Source organism: Sphaerodactylus townsendi, linkage group LG07, assembly GCF_021028975.2.
Source record: "Sphaerodactylus townsendi isolate TG3544 linkage group LG07, MPM_Stown_v2.3, whole genome shotgun sequence".
Classification (NCBI taxonomy): domain Eukaryota; kingdom Metazoa; phylum Chordata; class Lepidosauria; order Squamata; family Sphaerodactylidae; genus Sphaerodactylus; species Sphaerodactylus townsendi.
The window spans coordinates 22,141,786-22,163,999 of record NC_059431.1 but is presented as its reverse complement, the minus strand read 5'-3'; the positions used below and the strand labels follow the sequence as shown (position 1 = coordinate 22,163,999).

The 22,214-nt window shown below is 49.4% G+C and overlaps 1 protein-coding gene across 2 annotated transcripts in view; it reads left to right on the top strand.

The window, feature by feature from the left end:
• The first annotated feature begins 751 nt into the window (after window positions 1-751).
• GDNF (glial cell derived neurotrophic factor) overlaps window positions 752-22,214 on the top strand; it is a 38,610-nt gene continuing 17,147 nt past the window's right edge. The window contains exons 1-2 of one of the 2 annotated variants that reach the window (XM_048502526.1): window positions 752-1,336; window positions 19,921-20,118. In XM_048502526.1, the coding sequence (XP_048358483.1) occupies window positions 19,947-20,118 (172 nt within the window). In that variant the 5' untranslated portion in view covers window positions 752-1,336; window positions 19,921-19,946. The remainder of the gene's footprint in view (window positions 1,337-19,920; window positions 20,119-22,214) is intronic. The other variant, XM_048502527.1, reaches the window with a different exon arrangement.

The window sequence follows — 22,214 nt, the reverse complement described above, 5'->3', positions numbered from 1 at the left end:
GCCTCTTCAGCAGTGATGCCCGCTTCAGCCCTACCCTGCCGTGGCAGCTGAGCTAGGCTCCCTGATCCCCAGGACCTGCCCCTCCAGCAAAGATGCCCGCTTGGGGCGCCCTATCCTACCGCCACCCTGGTGGCAGCTGAGCTAGGCTCCCAGATCCCCGGGGACCTGCCCTCCAGCAAAGATGCCAGCGCTGGGGGACCGGCAGCAGGGAGCGGGGCGCTCCAGCAGGGCCTGCGGGCGGCTCGCACCAAAGCGCGGGGCTCGGGTTACGCCAGCCAGCCCAAGGACGCCCCAGATGCCGGGCCAACTTCAGCCGCCTTCTCGGTTGCTCGCCTTGTAATACATGATATGCCGAGCCGCTGACTTCAGCCGCCAGCTATTTGGACGCGGCTGCCGGCTCTGCAGCGGGGCTTCGGCTGGCGGGGGGGTGCGCGACAGGCGAGCGTGTGTGAGTGTGCGTGTGTGCGTGTGTGCAAACGCGGCGGTGTGTGTTTGGGTCCGCGGGCGAATCAGCGGCGGCGGGGGAGGGCGCGTCAGCCAGCAGGCACCCTATAAAGCCCTCTCCGGCGCCGCGTCCCCCCGGCACAAGAGAGCGCACCCGAGCGCGCCTGCTGGACGGCGGACTTGGCTCCCTGGGGCTTCGCGGGGCTGCGGCCCCCTCGAGCCCTCCCGGCGGATTTGCACCGACCTGCCTGACCCCCGAGGAGAGGAGCGCCCCGGCCGGCCGCGTGGATTTGCAGGGCCCGCCGAGCGACCCTCGGGGCGCCACGTGGATGTAGCTGCCCGTCGAGTGGCCCCCGGCGGTCCTGTCTGCTGCCGAAGGGAGGCTGCCTCGCTTCTGAATCGCCCTCCCCGGCTCATCGGGGGGACCCTCCTTCCTTCCCTCTTGCCCGCCCGGCCCGGCCCGGCCCGGCCCCACCCCGCGGTGCCCCCTGGACCAGCGGGCGCCGCAGGGACCCCCACATGCCTTCTGTGGCGCGGCCGCGGATGGGGTGCCTTTCTCCGCGTTCCCTGCAGGGCCACTCCGGGCGGCCAGGCGGCCAGGCGGGCTCGGGCGCTCGCCTCCCCTGAGCCCCGGGGGGGCGTCCCCGCGACCGGGCGCCGCCGAGGAAGGGCGCCCCGCTTGCTTGCACCTGCGGACGAGCCGCGCCAAGGGAGGGCGCGGAGCGGAGGGGGCGGCGGCGGCAGCTCCCTCTCCCGCCTGGATTGCGCACTCGACCGAGCCGTCTGGCCGCCCCAACCCCTCGGAGGATCGCTGCGCCCCTCTCTAGCGGGAGACCGGGGGGCCCGCCTCGGCGTTCATGTCACCCTTGGGTCTGACCAGACCAGGTCGAAGGTAAGGAGGAGGGGGCTGCCCGGGGAAGGGACGGGGGGGGGGGATCCAGGAGGGAAACCTGGCGCAAGACTGCGCAAGAAAGCCGACCAGGTGGCCACTGGACTCTGTCCTACCCCATCGCCCGGGCGAAGCCTTCGCAGCCACGGGAGCTTCCCCGGAGAACCATCACTGCGTTGGAAAAAACCCATTTCTTTATTCTCTTTTTTTGGAAACTCTGGCAGTTGGGGGGGGGGGGAATATAGGGGTGCCTTTCCGGCTCTTGGCTTCCCAAGACGATATCCCGCGTTAGCTGACTCGGGTCGAAGAAACGAAAGGGGGGGCCAGTGCAGTCCTGGGGGGTGGGAATATGCGTGATCGTGGGGCGCACGAAGGGAGATCCAAGGCATAGTTTCCTAACCCGCCTACCCTGTCTCCGGCTGCCTGTGATCGAGTCCTTTAGCAAGCTGGTGCATGACCTCCCCTCCGCGCCGGCTCTCCCTGGGGCGTTTTGCCCGCCGCCCGTCCCCCCCGACGGCCCTGGGAAGCCGCGCTTTTCGCCCCCGGCAGGGCAAACTCGCCGCTTCCCTGGAAAGGAACCGGGCGACTGACGGCCGCGGGTGCGCGCGAGAGAGGCGCTTCCAGCCTTCCTGGAAACCCGCTGCTTCCAAGGATCCTTGGAAGGAATCATCACAGCACCGGCTTCGCCTGCCGCTGCTGCTGCTGCAAAAATAAAGAAGCGTTTTGTAGCACTTTGCAGGCGAGCGCGTTTTTCTGCAGCCCCCCCCCCCCCCCCCCGTATCAGGCGTCTTCTTCCCGCTTAGGTTAGTGGCTTAGTTCCGAGGTGTCGCCAGATTTTTGCTTGTTTCTGATCTTTCCACCCCCACCCCCCCGTCCCTTCCCTGGCAATGGGGTGGGGGGGTCATGTGGATTCCAGTCGCTTTTTAAAAAAAAACCTGAGCCCCGGGCAAGGGGGGTTCGAGGCGGGCCACGACCAAGCCTGGAGGCGAGAAAAGGCGGGGCGCAAAGTTCGCAGCCCCGGGCCGTCTGGAAAAAGTTTTAGGTCCGCCTTTGCAGCGCGCGGGCCTGTCAGAGACCTTCAAGGGGGTCTCGTAGAGGAAGGCTAACGGGTCCGGGGAGTTCCCCTGAAACTTTTGCCTGGCGCGGGCAGCCGTCGATGAAACCAGCGGCTCGGCCTGGAGACCCCCGGCAGGTATCCAGCGCTCCGGGCGGGGAGGACGATGGCGCTTCTGCCTCTTCCGCACGTGTTGGGTAACGCGCTTTAGCGGGCCCCTTGTTGGATTTCCCTGCCCCACAGCGGGGGAACCCCGGGCCCCAGATTCGCCCAGGCGCATCCAAAGCGCATTACCCCACGTGTGCGAAAACAGCCTGGAGCGTGGGGAGAGAGGAAGGGGTTTTTCCAAAGCACCTCTTGCCTCCGATTCAAGACGCCTCCTGCGATCCTTCGCCTTCTTAGGCACGGCTTCCTCTGCGCCAATGAGCCAGGAGATGAAGTGGGAGGGGGGGGGTTGTGCTTGTGAGGTGTCTCCCCCCACCCCTCCCTCGGAATCCAAAGCGTGCTAGAAGGACCCAGTGGAGCTTTCCCGGAGGCGCCGTCTGGTAACGTTTTCCTGCATGCAAATCGGTGTCAGCCCGAAGGGCAGGCGAAGCCGGCATCGTGAGCCCAAGTGAGCTGCGGATCGCGTCCACAGGGCAGTTGGGGCAGCTCAGGAAGGCGAGAGCCTCCCTAGGCCGTGCATTTATGCGGAAATGCATCCAACTGGAGCTCCATGGCTGTGGGGAGCCTTCCGTGTGGGGGAATAAAGAATGAAGCCTTGAGTCTCACAGAGAGGAGGATAGATGAAGGCGTAGGAAGCCTGCATAGGATTGCACCTTGCAAGGGAGCGATGCTTGGGCGCGGAGTAACCGTCCAACCCCAAGGTAGAGTTACACCCTCTGGAGTCAGCGGAGTTGGAACGGGTTCCCTGCTCTGTGCATCTGCCAGGACAAGTTGTGGTGGAATTTCATCTGCTTGACTTTGGCTTCCGGCGCTGGGCACGGACGCCTCTTGACAGATTTGCATGTGCAAAGGAGCCGTGTAATAATTTGGTTAGCAGTTGAAAGCCGGTATCCATGGCGATGATGCTCCGCGGCTTCCCAAAGTTATCCAGGGCAAGGGCCGACCCACCCAAAAGAATAGGAGTGGGGAGGAACCAGATGCTGTCAGCCGAGCAAGCGGTTGGATTGTGCTGCCCTCTAGCGGCAGGTTCAATATAGTAGCTTCTCAAGGGCGCTAGTCCAGATTCTAAGGCAGGGGCCTGCAACCTGTGGCTCTCCAGATGTTCATGGACTACAATTCCCACCAGCCCCTGCCAGCATGGCCAATTGTTCTAAGCCTAGGCATGCTGTTCTTGGAGTTTAACTGAGTGGGGCTACCGTGCTGGATTCTATAGTGTAAAGAAGATAGGAATTTTGACCATGCGCAGAGTGTTTTTCCCTTGTGTGACCATTCCCAGCTCTTACATGCCAGCAGTAGCAGACAGTGGTTTTTGAAAATACAGCATCTGCATTTCTTTCTTTATAAGTTTATAACTTTTCTACCCACCCGTTCTTCCATCATAACATTTAAGGAATCATTGGCAGGGATTCTAAGGTGGTCTTCTATTCAGCCGCTGATCAATCGAGACATTCTTAGGTTCAGTGGGCCTACTATATTATATGCCCTTAGAGTCTAGACCATAGATATTCAATGTGTTGTTGACAGTTTTCATGGCTGGAATTAACTGGCTGTGGGTATGGCCGTGGTCTTGTAGTTTTAGTTCCTAACGTTTCACCCACATCTATGGCTAGCATCTTCAGAGGCACGACACAGTAAAATGTGTTTCTCTCTGTGTCACAGTGTGACATGCCTCTGAAGAGACCAGCCATAGATGCAGGCAAAACGTTAGCAGATTAAACTACCAGACTGTAGCCACACAGCCCGAAAAACCCTCAACAACAGCCATATAAACTCACATGCTACTGTAACTATCTTTCTTGGAAAAGTTAAAGTATAACCTGATCCCTTCCAAGGAAAGAGCTGCGGCTCAGCACGGCGGCATCTGTTTTGCATGTGGAAGGTCCCATGTTCAATCCTCAGAACCTCCAGTTAAAAAGATGAAAAACAATGATGAGGAAAACCTCAGACTATGAACCTGGAGAGCCACTTCTGGTCAAAGTACAGAGTGCTGACCTAGACAGACCAATGGTCTGGCTCAGTAGAAGGCACCTTAATGTATTCAGTAGTCTTTTCCTAGAACTGTGGAACTCAGATGTTACTAATCAGCTCCCTTCTGTGATATGCTGCTCATGAATAGCCTTAGCTTTCCTTTGACTTTGTGTGTTTGCATCTTCTACAGTTGCTTGCAATGTGCTGCTGGTGGATAGGCATCCCCATCCAATGGGTTAGGCGGGCGGCTGCACCACCACAGCTGCGACGCCCCCATAGAGACTCCCATAGAGCAGAGGAACAGCAGTGGCATAGTGGTTAAGAGCAGGTGTACCCTAACCTGGAGGAACCGGGTTTGATTCCCCACTCTGCCTCCTGAGCTGTGGAGGCTTATCTGGGGAACTAGATTAGCCTGTGCACTCCAACACACACCAGCTGGGTGACCTTGGGCTAGTCACAGTTCTCAGCCCTCTCAGCCCTACGTACTTCACAGGGTGTTTGTTGTGAGGGGGGAAGGGAAAGGAAATTGTAAGCCCCTTTGAGTCTCCTATAGGAGAGACAGGGGGATATAAATCCAACTCATCTTCTTCATGACGCCTTGGGGAGGCCTTGAAATCGAGAAAGCCTCCCTGCTGCCAAGAGGCCTCCATTTGGCTTAATAGTCTCATGCCACCTTTTTGGCAGTGTAAGTCTAAAGCCCTGGTTGCCAGCATAACTACCCAGCACCCTAGTGTTGGGGAGGGCGGCTGCCTCTGCATGCTGGTAAAATCACCCCTTCACCAGGGTAAGTGCCCCAGGAAGGACAAATCCACCAGTGAGACACTGTTCCCACAGATGGATTCGCCCCGTCCTTTGGAGGGGTCTGTTAGAGGTACATCACACATCGTGAAATGGCAGGGATTCCGTTTCCCACATACAAAAGACTTCAGTGGAAGAGACTTTGCTTTGCATGCGGAAGGTTACAGGTTCAATCGCTAGCAGGTGAGATCAGACTGGTCCTTTTTAACTGGACTAAGGCCCTGGAGAGCTGCTGCCAGTCAGATTCTGACCTTAATGGACTCATGGTCCAATTCAGTATAAGGCAGTTCCGTGTGTGTTTATAGGCCAGGCTGTCCTGATTTCAGAAACTAAGCAGGGTCAGCCCTGGTTAGTTTTTGGATGGGAGACCACCACGGAAGTTGAAGATTTGGAACTCTTTAGTTTGGAGAGAAGACGTCTGAGGGGGGATATGATTGAAGTCTATAAAATTATGCATGGGGTAGAAAATGTTGACAGAGAGAAATTTTTCTCTCTTTCTCACAATACTAGAACCAGGGGGCATTCATTGAAAATGCTGGGGGGAAGAATTAGGACTAATAAAGGAAACACTTCTTCACGCAACGTGTGATTGGTGTTTGGAATATGCTGCCACAGGAGGTGGTGATGGCCACTAACCTGGATAGCTTTAAAAGGGGCTTGGACAGATTTATGGAGGAGAAGTCGATCTATGGCTACCAATCTTGATCCTCCTTGATCTCAGATTGCAAATGCCTTAGCAGACCAGGTGCTCAGGAGCAGCAGCCGCAGAAGGCCATTGCTTTCACATCCTGCATGTGAGCTCCCAAAGCCACCTGGTGGGCCACTGCGAGTAGCAGAGTGCTGGACTAGATGGACTCTGGTCTGATCCAGCAGGCTAGTTCTTATGTTCTTAAGGTTATTATGCAGAAGGAGGCAATGGCAAACCATCTCTGAACTTCTGACCTTGACAACCCTACAGGGTTGCCGTAAGTCAGCTGCGACTTCACACTTTCCAGCTGGAAAACATATTTGTCATGTGAAGATTATATTTTTTAAGAATTTGATGTGTGCAACCTTTACTTCCAACAGAGATTCATCCTTCCAGATGAAATGGCCTCCCCTTTGAGAGGGTCCGCTGGTAACCTTGTCATCCGGCTAAGATGGGCTTCTGTTTTATTTGGTGAAACAGCCAGATAGTTCACTTTTAAACACATATATCAGGAAAAATTGCACAGAGGTTCTTGTCGGGAAGTTTTGTCATGCAAGAGGAATGGACGGAAGCGGAGCCCATGAGCTCTGATTAAATGTTGGCCCCTCGCTCATCTGTGGGTGGCAAAACTAGATCAAGTGTCTTAGGTGGACCTTAATAGAACCAGTTGCCCAGGGAATCTGTGGCATTGCTGCCTGGTTGACGTTTAAAGCTAAGAAATCCTAACAGGGCAACAAACTGAGCTAGTTTATCATCAAGGTTTGTCTTCTGAACTTTCTGACATCTAAGACACGGACCAGTTAGACAGGGGTACATAGTTTAAATAAACTCTTTCATGCTTTGATACTAAAAGTTAACGCCAAGTTGTTTTATTTTAAAATCCATACCCCACTTTCCCAAAATCTTCAGAGACTTACAATGAACAAAATCACAGTAAGCATTAGAACTATGGCTTCCCTAACTTTTATAACAGGTCTATCGTAATATTTCTAAATGAGCACTTAAAACGAATCTACCTGTATTCTCTCCTATGTGTGGTTCTTCCAAATGGGATTTTGCTGTAAATATTTGAATGAATACAATAAAGCTGTTCACTTTGCATGCAGATTATATGACATGGAAGTATCTTTCAAAGAAGCGTAGTGTGATGAAGACATCTTAGATCCTTTCAATCCAAAGTTTCCTGGGGGTGTAGAACTTTCTTCCCCTCCCTCTTATAACTGCTAATAGCAGATCCAGGTTTCTTTGAGGGATGGGTTAAAGCTCCCTTCCAATCATAGCTCTATGGCTCCAGTCCAACCTCTCACTGTTGTTTAATCCTAGTAGATACAGGGCCTTTCCCCACTTACCTTAAGCCCCGCGCTACTCGAGGAGAGTAGCGCCGGGTCCCTCAGCACTCCCCACTGAGAGGGGCGGCGACAGCGCAGCCGCCCCGAAGCTGCTGCTGTCGCGCCCCTCAGCGCGCAGCATCCCAGGCGCTCTTCTTAACGGCGCCTTTTGACGGCCCCACGCAGATCGCGGGGTCGTGGGGACGGCCGGGCACGCGCCTGGGATGCTGCACGCTGAGAGCAGCGCGCGGCATAGAGGGGAACGACGAGAGTGGGGAAAGGCCCCCAGTCACAGATCTCCAGCATAATTAGTTTGCTCATAAACAGTTAAGAATGTAAACTTGGTCCTGGATGCTGCCGTTTCAGATTGTAGATGGGGCTTCTTATGATAACATACTCCCGTATAAAATGTCCCTTACTGATCAATAACTAGCATGCCAGAGAGAAAGGCATGCCAGTTTCCGGTGGCTAGAAAACTTTTCTGTTGGGAGGTGAAAGCCAGCAGAGTAAACGTTTCCTCTACCACCTGCACTGGTACAGACTTTTTAATCTGCTTTTTAGGAGAACTCCACTGCAAACTAATCTGTTTCAATTGCCAGGGAAGTACCCCTGCCCTGTGTTTTGCACTTATGTGAATAACTCTTAAAGCTACCCTCCAAATGCTTTTCAGAAACCAAATGGCTTGTATCCACAGGCAGATTTCCACCAACAGAAGGGATTTCCATCAACTGAGTGTGACTTCTTATTCCTCCTCTTGCCAAAGCCCAGACTGCCCTCTGAATTTCTGGTCCTGGGAGGCAAGACACTCAGGGTCAGCATGAAAGGGTGGTGGGTGTCAGGAATCTGCAGTGGGAATGAAGAATCAGTGAAGATTGTCCACCCCCAGCTTCCATAGAAAATATTTGGTTGATCTAAGCTAATAGGTGCTTCCTTTGAATAGTATGTGGGAGACTTTAAAGTAGGGGTGGTCAACCTATGGTGCTCCAGATGTTCATGGACTACAATTCCCATCAACCCTTGCCAGCATGGCTAATTGGCCACCCCTGCTTTAAAGTCATCTCAGCAAGCCCCAAGTCTTTTTTCATTTGTTTCCTTCATTTCCTGGTTTAACTGGCTGGTGGAATAATTGATTACTCCAAAAAATATGTCCTCCAAAGATATCTGGCCATTGAAGTTTGGAGGCTATACTAGGAATTATTTATTCAAGATTACTAACTGCTCTCAAGAACTGTATTTCCCTGGGTTCCCGGCAGTAAGGGAATAACTACCTTAATCTGGTCTGCATTGTACATCTGCTTTATCAAAAGAAAACTTTTTTTCCAATCAAGTGCATTTTTACCTTACTAAGAGGTGCAGTGATAGGGGGCACTGTAACTGCTGAATTCTAACCTGTCAGCAGAAGATGGGCTGTATTTTTCCCCATTGTAGCTGCTTCCAGTCCCAATTACACCCACACACAGCTCACCAGGGGTAGGGAACCTGCGGCTCTCCAGATGTTCAGGAACTACAATTCCCATCAGCCCCTGCCAGCATGGCCGATTGGCCATGCTGACAGGGGCTGCTGGGAATTGTAGTTCCTGAACATCTGGAGAGCCGCAGGTTCCCTACCCCTGGCTCAGACTGTGGCTACATTTTCACATTAGCTGAAACAGTGAAACACAGCTACTTTCTAAAGTTTTGGCCCTAAGTTGTTAAAGTGATAGAGAGATTGTTTTCACCTGCTTGTCGGTACATTGTTCTGGCTTGTGAATGCAAACATTGGATTGGATAGACTATGGATTTGGATTCTTTTATTCAGTTTATTTCCCACTAGCAGTAACACTCCTGGCAAACCCAGCAAAAAAGTCTAACCTAGGCACTTGTAAAAACTGTCACAGTTGAGGTTGTCAACTGCCTGGGGGGGTCATGGTGGTGAATGCCCTGTACCTTTAATAGAGACTTATTTACCAGGTTGCTGTTATTTACCTCCTAGCCATGAGAAGCAACAACCCATGTCCACTCATTAAGACCCCTTCCGCACATGCAGAATAATGCACTTTCAATCCACTTTCACAATTGTCTGCGAGCGGAATTTGCTATTCCGCACAGTAGAATCCAGCTGCAAAGTGCATTGAAAGTGAATTGAAAATGCATTATTCTCCATGTGCGGAAAGGGCCTCTGCCAAAGGAGCAGCCTATTTTTCCCCAGGGCTTGTTGGCAACACTGAACACAGTGTGAAAAAATCCCTTATCAGTTTTGTCTAAATACTGAGTCCAGCTAAAGACTGGATACTTGGAGAAGAGCAGAAAGGAGGATGTAGACATTAGTAACTCCCGTGCAATGACTTTTGAGGGAAAGAGCAGGCTCCAAGAGAGCGAACACCTATCCTGCTTGCATCTGCCCTGCCTGGCTGGCTTCCAGTAGAACCAGTTGCTCCTGTCACCCACCAGCGTGGTGGCAGCAGTGATTTTGGGGCCCATCTTGGACTTGTGCTAGGGTTGCCAGCTCTGAGTTGGGAAATACCTGTAGATTTTAGGGGTGGAGCCTGGAGGCAGGGTGGAGCTAAGGATGGGGCTAAATGGGGTACAATGCCATACAGAGGCGTATCTAGGAAAAATGGAGCCCAGGGGCAAAATCTGACCCACCCACCCCCGGGCTCCCAGGTCTACCGCCCAGAGCCGGTGAACAAGGCCTGGGCCCAGTGCCCCCCCACACACACACACACATATGATTAGATGGCGTGCTCCTGGGGACATGTGATACTCCATGTCCCTCTGGCAGATACGCCTCTGATGTCATATAGTCCACCTCTCATATAGAGGCCATTTTCTCTGGGTGAAGTGATCTCTGTCACCTGGAGATGAGTTGTAATAGCAGGAGGTTAGTAACCCCGACTGTTTCTCAGAGCCCCCAAATCAGACATCCCCTGCAGCATGGATGTCTTGGCAGTGACCCAGAAAGGGCTTCCCTGTTTGCAGTCTCCTTGCTAGCATTAAGATCATGTGGAACAGAGACCCAAACGTGAAGCAGCAGTATCAGACTGGAAACTGAGGGACACTTAGCCAAGGCAGGCCCTCTGGATCTTGTACAATTAATGACCCATTTGTCATGCCACAAACATCCTGCAAAGGGGCCCTTTGGAAGTCAAGGGGAGTTACTACCAAGTAAAGCATACAGGATTTAGAGAGCCTGTCATATGAGTTTATGTGAGAGGGGAAGGTGGATTTGTATGTGCAAACAATAGCTGTCTCTTGTCACAGATGCTCAGGTAACAAGTGGGAGTCTTGTGGCATTTTAAAGACAAAGAAGTTTGTGCTGTTCTTTAAGCTTGCCCAAATGTGTAAGGATTTACATGCACATATTTCTTACAACAATCTTAAAAAAAAACTCTATACCAATAGCAAGCCTGAAAGGGTAGTGAAACGCCACCAAATATTTAACAGGTCTCATGAGGACAAATGAGCATTAGAAACCGCTAAAATGAAAAGTTGTATTTATATACAGCCCTGTAATTTGGAGCAGTCTAATGGATTTGGACTGTGGTGCCAGTCATCTTAAACAGGAATGTCTTACCTGAAATGAGTTGTTCTTATTTGTATTCCATCTTTCTCCCTAGAGTTCTCTTGTTCCCCATTTCATCCTCATAGCAACCTTGTGAAGTAAGTTAGGTTGAGAGTGCGTAACTGCTATGAAATCACCTAGCAAGCATCCTGGCAGGGTCGGGATTTAAACCTGGGTCCACCCTGGTTGTTACATCACACTCGCAATCTAGTTGCAGAATCCCAGCTGCTTCGAGAAGACGTGATCTAAAGTTAGTTTTAGTCACCGAAGGGTCTTGCACTTTGCTTTTCCTGTGTTTGAGGCAACAGGCAACATCAATAAAAAAATACAAATTCCTTAAATAAAAATTAAAATAGAGTAATCCCCCCCACCCCATTTCTAAACTTTTCAAAAAGAAATCTAATTCTAGATCATACGTTAAAACCCAGTTTAAAAAGGAACCCAACATTGAGGTTTCTTTCTGATTTTTTCTGGGAGGGTGCTCCTTAAAGGAGGTGCAGCCACTGAAAGAAACCGTTCCATGATGTTAAAGATCTAACTTAGCAGCAAAAGGAAACAGTCTGCATGGATTTGTTGGTTGGCAGCTCAGTGCAAAAGCGAAGACACTCTGCGCAGGTACTCAAATACTCCTGAAGGACTATGCTTTGGCACGGAACGTAGGTGCTGAGGTTGTTACTAAGGTCTGTGTTCTGGTTTGTTTGGCCCTAGGATCTGTTTGCTGGGTCCAGAGACAGCGAAGCCTTCCAAGAAAGGGATAAATGAAACAGAAATCCATCTCTGGTGGAATAGTCTTCTGAGATATTTACAATAGATTCTAACGCAGTACACACACCAGCCTGTTCTCGTGAACAAGCTGAAAGGCTGGGAAATGCCTGATTGGTCCCAGATTGCCTGTTTGCAAGCGGATAACAGTTTTAACTTGGGGGTGGGAGGGAATGCAGCCAGAAAGAATTTTGCAGATGCCTCTTTTTCTCTCTCTCCTCTCCCCTCCGACCCTCGCTCCTCCCCCACTTTTGCCAGGCACGACTGGTACCCATATAATGTTTTATGACTGAAAGTTGCCAAATTGCTGCTGCTTTGATGTGAAAGCCAAGCCGTCCTCCTTTCTGTAAATATATCCAAGGCCCAATCTGAATTCCCTTAAAACACACACATACACACACAGAGACGGATACAAAACTAGAGGCTAATTTTGAAAAACTGTTCTGGATGCCAGCACTGAGACACGGGATGCAGTGATAAAAGATGTGTCTTGAGCATATGCAGAGGGCCTGTCCCCTAGGCAACACACATCTGGTTCACATAACATAACATCCGGGTTCACTTGAGATCTGTAATCCCTGTTTTGGGGGAGTTTGCTACAGAAGCAGATGACTTGCTGTGAATTGCTAAGAACGGTTTATCGGGCAAGATATATGAAAAGTGATGGGGCAGGTTTGTCCAGAACAGATTTGGCTTTTTTGCAACGTATTCAGGGTAAATTGCAAAAGGCCATACTGTGGCACATGTGCTCATACATAAATGGTATAGAGCGTGGCTATGGAGCTTGGAAGTTTTTTGATTAGCAAACAATACAATTCCATCCATCATTTGTACTTGGATGGGAGACCACCAAGGAAGGCCGAGTTTGCTATATGGAGGAAAGCAGTTGCAAACCAACACTGTTTGTCCCTTGCCTGGAATGTTGCAAGGATGGGGTCACTGTGAGTCGGTTGTAACTCAGTGGCATACTTCCTCCTTCTCCAAGGAGCTTTAGCATTTATGTATTTTATTCATCTTTCCTCCAGCTGAGCCTTAACAGCTTTGCTCTCTTGAACTCCCCATTGGGGAGAAAAGTGCTGTGGTGTAACAGCACAAGAGGGCTGGAGCCCCAGGTGCCACTCGAGAAGGTAATGTGGTGGGCAGTGGTGGGATCCAAAAATTTTAGTAACAGGTTCCCATGGTGGGATTCAAACTGTGGCATAGCGCCAATGAGGCTGGGTGGGGCATGACGGGGGTGTGGCCGGGCATTACAGGGGCGGGGCATTCCTGGGCAGGGCTGTGGCAAGGACGCAGCCGCTGCACCGGTCCTTGGGCGGGAAACGAATGCACACAGGGGCAGGCTGCCACGCACGCCGGTGCACCTCCTGCTAGACTGCTTCAAGCTCTGCGCGCTACTGCTGAAAGGAGGGGTGTAACTAAGGCAAAAATCACGTGGGAAAATCACCAATTAGTAACCCCCTCTCGGCACACACAAATAATTAGTAACCTACTCTCGGAAACCTGTGAGTACCTGCTGGATCCCACCTCTGGTGGTGGGCATGTTCAGCAGGGCACCTCCCTCCCCCCTGAGTAGCCATACCCCTCCCCAAACTCCATATGGATTCAGGACCAGGTGTGCAGTTGAATACTGAACCCAGTAGTATTCAGCTGGGTCACCCAGTCCTGCACTTCACATGGAGTTCTGGAGAGAGGCAGACCTGTTTGATGCTGGCCTCAACTTGGCCAGGTCCAAAACTTCAGGTTTCAATCTAGGCTCCACCCAGCATCAAACAGAGCAGTCAGTTTGACCGGCTCCAGCTTTGTACTGCTGGCTCTGCCCTCCAAGCTCCACCTCTCATCAGTAGTAAATAGCTGGAGCAAGGCAGACCCAACACTCATTTTCATTCTGGGTGCAGCGTCCATCATGAAATAGATGCACCCTGACCTGTTGTGCTTGCCCGGGGTGCCATTTTAGGCAGCTACATCTCTGGAAAAGCAGGAAAGATATCTAAATCATGGGCCAACACCTTTCTGGGTACCCACCAGGTGTTTTAGAAAATGGGCGGGACCAGGTGGGGCTTTTTACCCAGCAAAGTTTCTGATTGGCCATTGCAGATTTTGATTGGCTCTGCTGGTTAAAAAAAAAGGTTGGGGAATCCTGATCTAAATACATAAATTAAGCAAAAAGACCAATTTACATTATAAAATCAGAAAGACTATTAGTAACTAGCAATTCTACCAGGTGTGTCAAGTTTTGTCAAAATGTAGCCAACTTAACAGCAGCCCAGCAAGGTTTTCAAGGCCCGTGCCTATCAGAAATGATTTGCCATTGCCCTCCTCTGCATAGCAACCCTCGTGTTGATTGGTGGTGTCTCATGCAGGTACTAGCCAGGACCAACCCTATCAGCTTCTGGGATCTGATGCGATCAAGCTAGTCTGGGCCATCCAATTGAGGGCATGCTACTGAGCAACAGCAGAATAATAAAAACATTTTCCTAAAAGTAAGCCCCACTGAGTAGACCTGAACAGAATTCCTCTCTTAATAGCCTAAAACTACTAATCAGTATTCCAAGTGGCCATGCTCCTTTGTTTAAAAAAAAGTAGAAGCAATTGTAGAATAGCATATTTTATTATGACAAAATAAAGAGCAACAAACAGTGACAAAGCAATGAATGAATGTTCATTTGCAGTTAACAATCAGTAATACAATAATTCATAAAAGGCCAAATTCCAATTTTTTACAAAGAGGTAAAAAGTTAAAATATAAAATAAAACTTATTTTAACCTTCCTCTAAAAGATCTGATGGTCTCCTGTCCACCTGCTTTCCTGTATTTATTTACCAAAACACAAAACCGAGCTACATTACTAGAAATTCTTTGGCAAAGTAATGTGTGAACTCTCAAGTTTCCTGGCCTAGAACTCTTCTTCATGTTCCATTTTTTTTAAGTCGGGGGGTTGGGGGGGGAATGTTTCACAGCATTAGGTAAAAGTCCATTCTGTGATTTGTAGCAGTCTTAACATAGTGTACAGATGATGCTATGCAGGTTAAATTCGGTCAGGCAATGCAAAATAGGTCTCCGTTTGTACCTATGTCTAGTGGATGACAGAAGAATTAATCCATCTGCATCCTAATAGAATTCCCCTTTCAGGCACCTTGCTTTCGGAACCCCCTTTTATACACCTCGTTTTCTATTTTTGAATATAGAAACTCCAGCCGCAAGTTGTATCTGCTTCCTACGAGTAGGAGGACACGTAAGGAAACTGCCAAAAGGAAATTGCATCCCTATTACTAAAGGGCAGAAGTTCCAGTACATAGATGAATAGTACACAGCTGGACTGTATCCCAAATGGATCACCTACATTTCTAAATGTAGTGATTATTCTATGCTTCTATTGTTGAATTCCAAATCGCCAGTTTTCTGGACTGTGTGGCCAAGGTCTGGTAGTTTTTGATCCTAACGTTTCACCTGCATCTGTGGCTGGCATCCTACTGTGACATTCCTCTGAAGATGCCAGGCCACGGCCACACTGCCTAGAAGATCCACAACAGCCTATTCTGTTTTTCTGCGTGTTTGCAATCCAGAGACATGGGTGAGTCACGTGAGGCGAGAGGCAGATCAAAGTTGCTGGCGGCTTGTATATTTTCAGAAGGACTGACCTTGCTGTGTTTTCCTGGCATGCTTTAAGGTCTTTCTGCTTTGAGATCTTTCTACAGAAAGTGTGAGATAGGATCCACCAGAACATTTCTGCTGACTGAAGGGACTTTTGTTAATGGATCACAACTTCCTTCCCTCATTGTAGCACAATATGCCTTCCATTCTGGTCCTTTTGGGGGCAGATGGCACCCTCCCACACAAACAGCATGACCGGGTTGCTGGAGGTTGACAGATGGAGGGCAGAAATCAATGGCAGAGATTTTCTGGTGCATCTCGGTCATTGGGTTACCTAATTAAGACCTCCATTCAATTTTAAGACTTATTTCAAACTGCAAAGTAGGATTTCTCAGTCATGTGCAGCAACAACCCCATCCCCTTTGTCTCTCGGGCCCCTTCCGCACACGCAAAATAATGCGTTTTCAAACCACTTTCACAACTGTTTGCAAGTGGATTTTGCTATTCCGCACAGCTTCAAAGAGCACTGAAAGCAGTTTGAAAGTGCATTATTCTGCATGTGCGGAATGAGCCTTGGTTTGGGAGTTTTGTTTTTGTTTTCTTTAACACCAGTCTTACAATTAGCTCATCGTTTTCTGATGCTTTCCTTCGTCCTAATAAAGGTATTCCACTATGGTTGGTTTTATCAGTTTCATAGCAGTTTTAAGACTGCTTCCAGCACCAAGCAGTGGCGTGAGCTTATTCCCTTGAGAAGAAAGTCAAAAAATGTGACAAATAAGCATAGCCTGTTTGGAATGTATTGTGGGAATGGTTGGCAGTGAACCCTGGTTAAATGGGTCAACACCCACAGTTCAATAGAAACCACCTGAGAGGGAGAAAGAGAAAAGCTGGATAGAGAATGAAAACCAGTAGCAGTGGTGGGATCCAAACATTTTAGTGACAGGTTCCCTCGCCAGCCCCACCTCAGCAAAGGGGGCAGAGGTGTACCTAGGTAAACCTGAGCCCTGGGCAAAACCTGAGTTGGATGCCCCCCCCCAATGGGCAGCCACCCCACCACGACCCCAAAAAATTTTTTTGCACCAGGTCATTTCTAAATCATCATCACATTATAGAAAATGCCCCAACTCACAAATCTGAACACAACAATGGTGAAACACACAGGTTCTTTGATAGAGACTGGTGAGATAAAAGGTACGAAAGGCTGAGAATCCATGAATTGCAGTACCTGAAAGGGATTAACCCAGTTCAGGGAGTTACATTATTAGTCGCAATTGCTATATGGAACCTTCACGTACAAAGGCAGTATGCCTCTCGGGGAGGTGAGGGCGTGGAGATGGAAAAGCGGACCCAATTAGTAACCCCCTCTCGGCACACACAAATAATTAGTAACCCACTCTCGGTGGGTTAATGGATCCTTCTGGATCCCACCTCTGACCAGTAGGATGGGTTGAAACCTATTTGTGAGGGTTAACCTAAATCAGACGCGATTGGAGGGGGGGCCAGGGTCAAGTGTGGCTCAGTATAGAAGAAAAAAATGAGGAACTGTGGTTCAGTGGTAGAGTATCTTCTTGGCATGTAGAAGGTACTGGGTTCAATCTACCACATCTCTAGTTAAAAGATCTGGCAGTAGGTGATATGAAAGACCTCTCTGCCCAATTTATTTATTAGATTATATTTCTATCCCACCAGAAGCCGGGCTCAGGGCATCTTACAAAAATTAAAACATTAAAATTCTAATAAACAAAACCTTAGTTCTAAAAAATTACATAAAATCTCAAGAGGGCTATTTCATTAGGGGTCCTAGATACCCAAACCCAATAATCTACACAACCCCACATCCCGATTTAATCTCTTTTTTCTTTAAAAAAAATTCCAGATGAGGGGAAAAGATATAGGGTTGCACAGTACAAGTGCCAGCTGAAAACTGAAAATTGTGGTCTGGTTGTGTGATTCAGTATATGGGAACTTCATGTGTTCTTGTGCTCAGATCTTGAAGTTACGGTATATTGGAAAGACAGGTGAGATGCTCAAATAACCAGTATGTGAAGGAATGTGGGGCAAAGATTGTTTTTATGGGACTGAGATGCTTTGCAGAAAGGGAATTGGAGGTGTTACCAGCATTGTAAGTGTGAACCGTGTACAGATTTATCCAGCGCGCTGAAACAATCACTCCATGGCGTTTTCCGGACGGACAAAATATCCCAGGGGAAAACCGGGATCATACATACTGGGATGTTTCTATCTCAGTTTCTCCCTTCGCACGGCAGCCCACCAGCATGTTCAGGCCGGGAGGAAGAACTCCAGGTGATTATGCCCGGTTTAGTTTCATTTTCTTCGCCAACATTGCTGCGCATGCGCAAACATTCCTGTTTTTCTGACGTTCTGATTGGCTGCAGGTGGTGAAGCGGGAAAAATAAACCTGTCCGTCTCTCACGGTGTTTGCATGGGAGTGGGAGCAGTGTGGTTTTTTTCAGAACCGCCAATTTATCGTTTTTTGAAAGCCACCGGATAAGGGAAATCTTGCAGGACGGGTCTGAGTTAGACCCGGAAGCCATGTGGAAGTTGTGCCCAAACTGGGATGTTTCATCTCTTTATCGCAGGATATATGTGCAGAAAACGCCCATGTCCATTACTTATTGTTAGAACGTATTTGTGCCATTTCATAATGAAGGACTTGCAACAACCAGTTTTTGGGCTGAAACTTGATAGATTCTTAATTGGCATGTCAACTGGTTGTAATGCTAATCTGCATATTTGCAATTATGCAAAATGGCCTTTCTTATACCAGCTCTTTGTTGGTCTTTTTCTCTGAATGTTGACGCTGTTTGGCTCCTGAATTGTAAAACATTTCAGACCCCCGCACTAAGAGATCCATGGAGGGATCTCTCCATTTTTTTGTTATTTTGGAAGGGAATATATAGCCATTGATTCAGATTCAGATGTTTAAACCATTCATCCCAGCAATATTTCACCTACCGCTCTTTTCATTTTGTTTGTTTCCAGGGCTGATAGCAGTATGAGAGAAGGGTACAGATAGGTCAAACTATATGGTAGGAAATCTTGCCTTCTCCATGCGGTTGCAATTTAGCTTTCAAGAAGACGGGAAGAGCCAGTCACAGATCTCCCAATAGCTCTTTGAGTTTCACTCTGAGAACTGCAGTAGGGGAAAGTATTCCTCATTCCTTGGAGAAGACATTCTTGAGTCTGTTCTCCAGATTTTATTGACATAACCCACCAACCACCCCTCTTGATTACTTCCTTAGCTGTGACTGAATCACAGAGAGAGAGAGCTCAAGTTCTGACTGCTGGTAACAAACATAAAGTTGGGTCCACAAGCGGAAGAAGAGAGTATACATAGCACAGTTTCTGTTACGCTAGCAGTAGCCCAACAGCTGCATCATTGCCCAGTTCTTCCAGTGTAATTTTTAACAAAATAAAAGCTTACATGTAAACGTGCAACTGATGGTTTGCAAGATTTCGTTTCGCTTAACTTTGAAATTGTATCAGCAGAAATACCTTGGGCCAGTGGTGGGATCCAAAAAATTTAGTAACAGGTTCCCATGCTGGTGGGATTCAAACTGTAGCGTAGCACCAATGGGGCTGGGCGGGGCACGATGGGGGCGTGGTCGGGCATTCCGGGGGCATGGCATTTCTGGGCAGGGCTGTGGCAAGGACGCAGCCGCTGCGCTGGTCCTTGGGCGGGAAATGAACGCACGCAGGCGCAGGCTGCCACGCACGCTGGTGCACCTCCTGCTAGACTGCTTCAAGTTCTGCACGCTACTGCTGAGAGGAGGGGCGTAACTAAGGCAAAAATCACGTGGCAAAATCACCAATTAGTAACCTACTCTCGGGAACCTGTGAGAACCTGCTGGATCCCACCTCTGCCTTGGGCTGTGTCAGAAAAGATAGTGAGGTAGACGATCCTGTTTTACTTAGTGCAAGCAGACAGCAAGGAGTCATTTTTGTGCTATCAGCTGCGTAAGGACGGTTGGGCATACTGCAGTCATCTGTAGACCCCAGCTAAGAGACTTACCTCCCATTCTGTGTTTGGTATTGCGCAGGTGTAAAAAAAGAGAAATGGCCGGTCCCCAGATGACTTGCTGTTCACAACAGACTTCTGAGGGCCTTTCCCCACTTACCTTAATCCCCCCTATGCCACGCGCTGCTCTCAGCGCGCAGCATCCCTGGTGCGCGCCCGGGTGTCCCTAGGACCCGTGCTCTGTGTGGGGTCATCACAAGGTGCCGTTTAAAAGAGCGCCAGGGATGCCGCGCGCTGAGGGGGCGCGGCAGCGTCGGGTCGGCTGCGCTGTCGCCCCCCTGTCATGGGGAGTGCCGGGGGACCCCGCGCTATTTTCGGAGAGTAGCGTGGGGCTTAAGGTAAGTGGGGAAAGGCCCTGAGAGAGGGCCCGTGGCTCAGTGGTAGAGCACCTGGTTGGCATGCAAAAGGTCCCAGGTTCAATCACCAGCATCTCCAATTAAAAGAACCAGCATTAGGTAATGTTAACGGTGTCTACCTGAAATCAAGGAGAGCAACGGCCCATCTGAATATAGACAGTACTGAGCTTGAAGGACCGTGGGTCGGATCCAGTATGAGTCAGCTTTGTGTGTTCACAAGACAGGGATGGGTGACCAGCACATAACTAGAACACCTGGAGGAAAAGGCAGAAGCTAATGTCATGTCTCCTTTGCCAGGGTCCTGTGCTGGAAGGAAATCTAAGATGAAGTTATGGGATGTGGTGGCTGTCTTCGTGGTGCTACTCAACACTGTCTCCACCTTTCCTCTTCCTGCTGGTAAGACACCTCCTGAGAAGGCCCGCTCAGTGCCAGGAGGGACTGAAGACGAGCACTCCTCCAACAAGCTGCTGACTCCTTTTGCTGGCCCAATGGACTGTAAGACAAAGTTCCCTTTCCTCATTGCCGCTTGCTTCATCTAACCACTAAGACATACTGTCTGTTGTCCCACTATGAAGGCTGGGTGTCCAGTAATCCAGTGCAACTTCCTGCTTCCCCAGCCTCAGGGCAAAGAGAGTGCTAATGCAAAGATGCAGGTCTGCAGCGTCAATGAGAGCCCAAATCTACTGGGATTCAAGAGAACTAGCTTGTCCTGTTCTCACTGGCATCAGTGGGGCTGAGGGTCAGTGGTTTACACCTATCCAAACTACATTTGATGTTGGAGTTCCATGAGGAAACTCCTGATGCATAAGTTTTGGCCTTACAAGGAGCCATGGGAGTCCCCCATATGGATTAAGGCTGCAATACTGGGGAATGGGGAGGGGTTAATCTTTCCCCTTTCCATAATGTTTCTCCTGCTGAATATGTCTTCCATGTTAGCTTTAATTTCCAGTATAGAAAAGAAACACAATACGCACACCAGTCTGCCCCTTCCCTGGGCTAGGGCTAAAAACAGTTCCATTCAGTTGGCAAACCATCGTTGGGGGGAGGTTAGTCAATTGCTCTCCTTCTCCCTGTGGTGAGTTAGAGTACTGCACTCAAAGCTCTGCTCATGACCTGAGTTCTTTCCCGACAGAAGTCGGTTTCAAATAGCCGGTTCAAGGTTGACTCAGTCTTCCATCCTTACCAGGTCAGTAAAATGAGTACCCAGCTTGCTGAGGGTAAAGTGTAGACAACTGGGGAAGACAGTGGCAAACCACCCCAGAAACATAGTTTGCCTAGTAAATGTTGTGATATGATGTCACCCAGTGGGTCACGAACCCTTCATGGCCATTTTTAGGGCCGAATTACACATCTAGAGTTCCAGGCACTGAACTTGAGTCTCACGTGTAATTTGATCCTAACCTGTGTAGGATCCCAGGAAACAATAATTCTCTGATGGGGACCTACACAGGTTCTGGAATACAAAATGTTCAGCAGCCTTACTTGACTATCATTCCTGGGCTCTTTGGATGAAACCGTGAGAGTTTAAGAAGTTTAAAACAGATATTGATTTTGTATTGGTTTGGATTTTCTCCCTGCGGGCCTTAGATATTTGTGATTTTATCTGACTTCTGGAATTTCAACAAATATTTGAACTTTCATGGTGCTAGCCCGCTACCTCTGTATTTCCAGCATATGTGAACATGGGCACACACAAGTCTGGCTATGTTTGTTGGAAATGTGGTGCCACCGCTGCATGTGTAAACTATCCCGGACAGTATTGCTGGTGCTTCTGTTCATGGAGGATGAGTCAGAGCCTTCCCAAGGGCAAGGATCAGTTGTAGGCCAAGGAGAAAAAGACCAACTGCAGTGATTTAAAATCCTCATAAATCACAGTAGATCAACTTGGCTTAGTTGGGCTGCGCATCACATCACACAGAATAAAAATATTGTAGCAGCAGCAAAATTGCTGCAGTTCTAGGACTAGACTGGGAGAATCTTTGCAGCTCGAGGACCAATAAATGGCATACTTGGCACATTACAAGAATTTGTTAAAATCCAGTGAAGTTGATGAGCAGTAGATTCGGGACAGATTTTTATTGTCGTGCAGGGGCGTATCTAGGAAAAATGGAGCCTGGAGACAAAATCTGAATCTTCCACCCCCCACCCCCGGCAGGCACCCAGAGCCCAGGTCTACCGTCTGGAGCTTGCGTCGACATCCAGGTCTACTGCCTGGAGCTTACGTTGGCGTTCAGGTCTACTGCTTGGGGCTGATGCCGGTGTCCAGGTCTACTGCTTGGAGCCGCTGTCAGCATCCAGGTCTACCGCCCGGAGCTGGTGCCAGTGCCCAGGTCTATGTGCTCCCGGGCACATGGGTTACCCCATGTCCCCATAGGTGATACACCCATTCTGTCATGCCCCTGGACTGTTCAATAATGAGACTTCATGCCCAATTGTTTCTTTTATTGAAAACATCATCAAAATTAAGCATTTCGACTTCCATTGACAGAACCAAGAATTAAGCATCAAAACGGCTTCCAATACCCTCACTCCATTTACCCCCTATCTACTTGTAAAGAAGGAAGCTTTTACTAACACATTTGTCTGCAGGG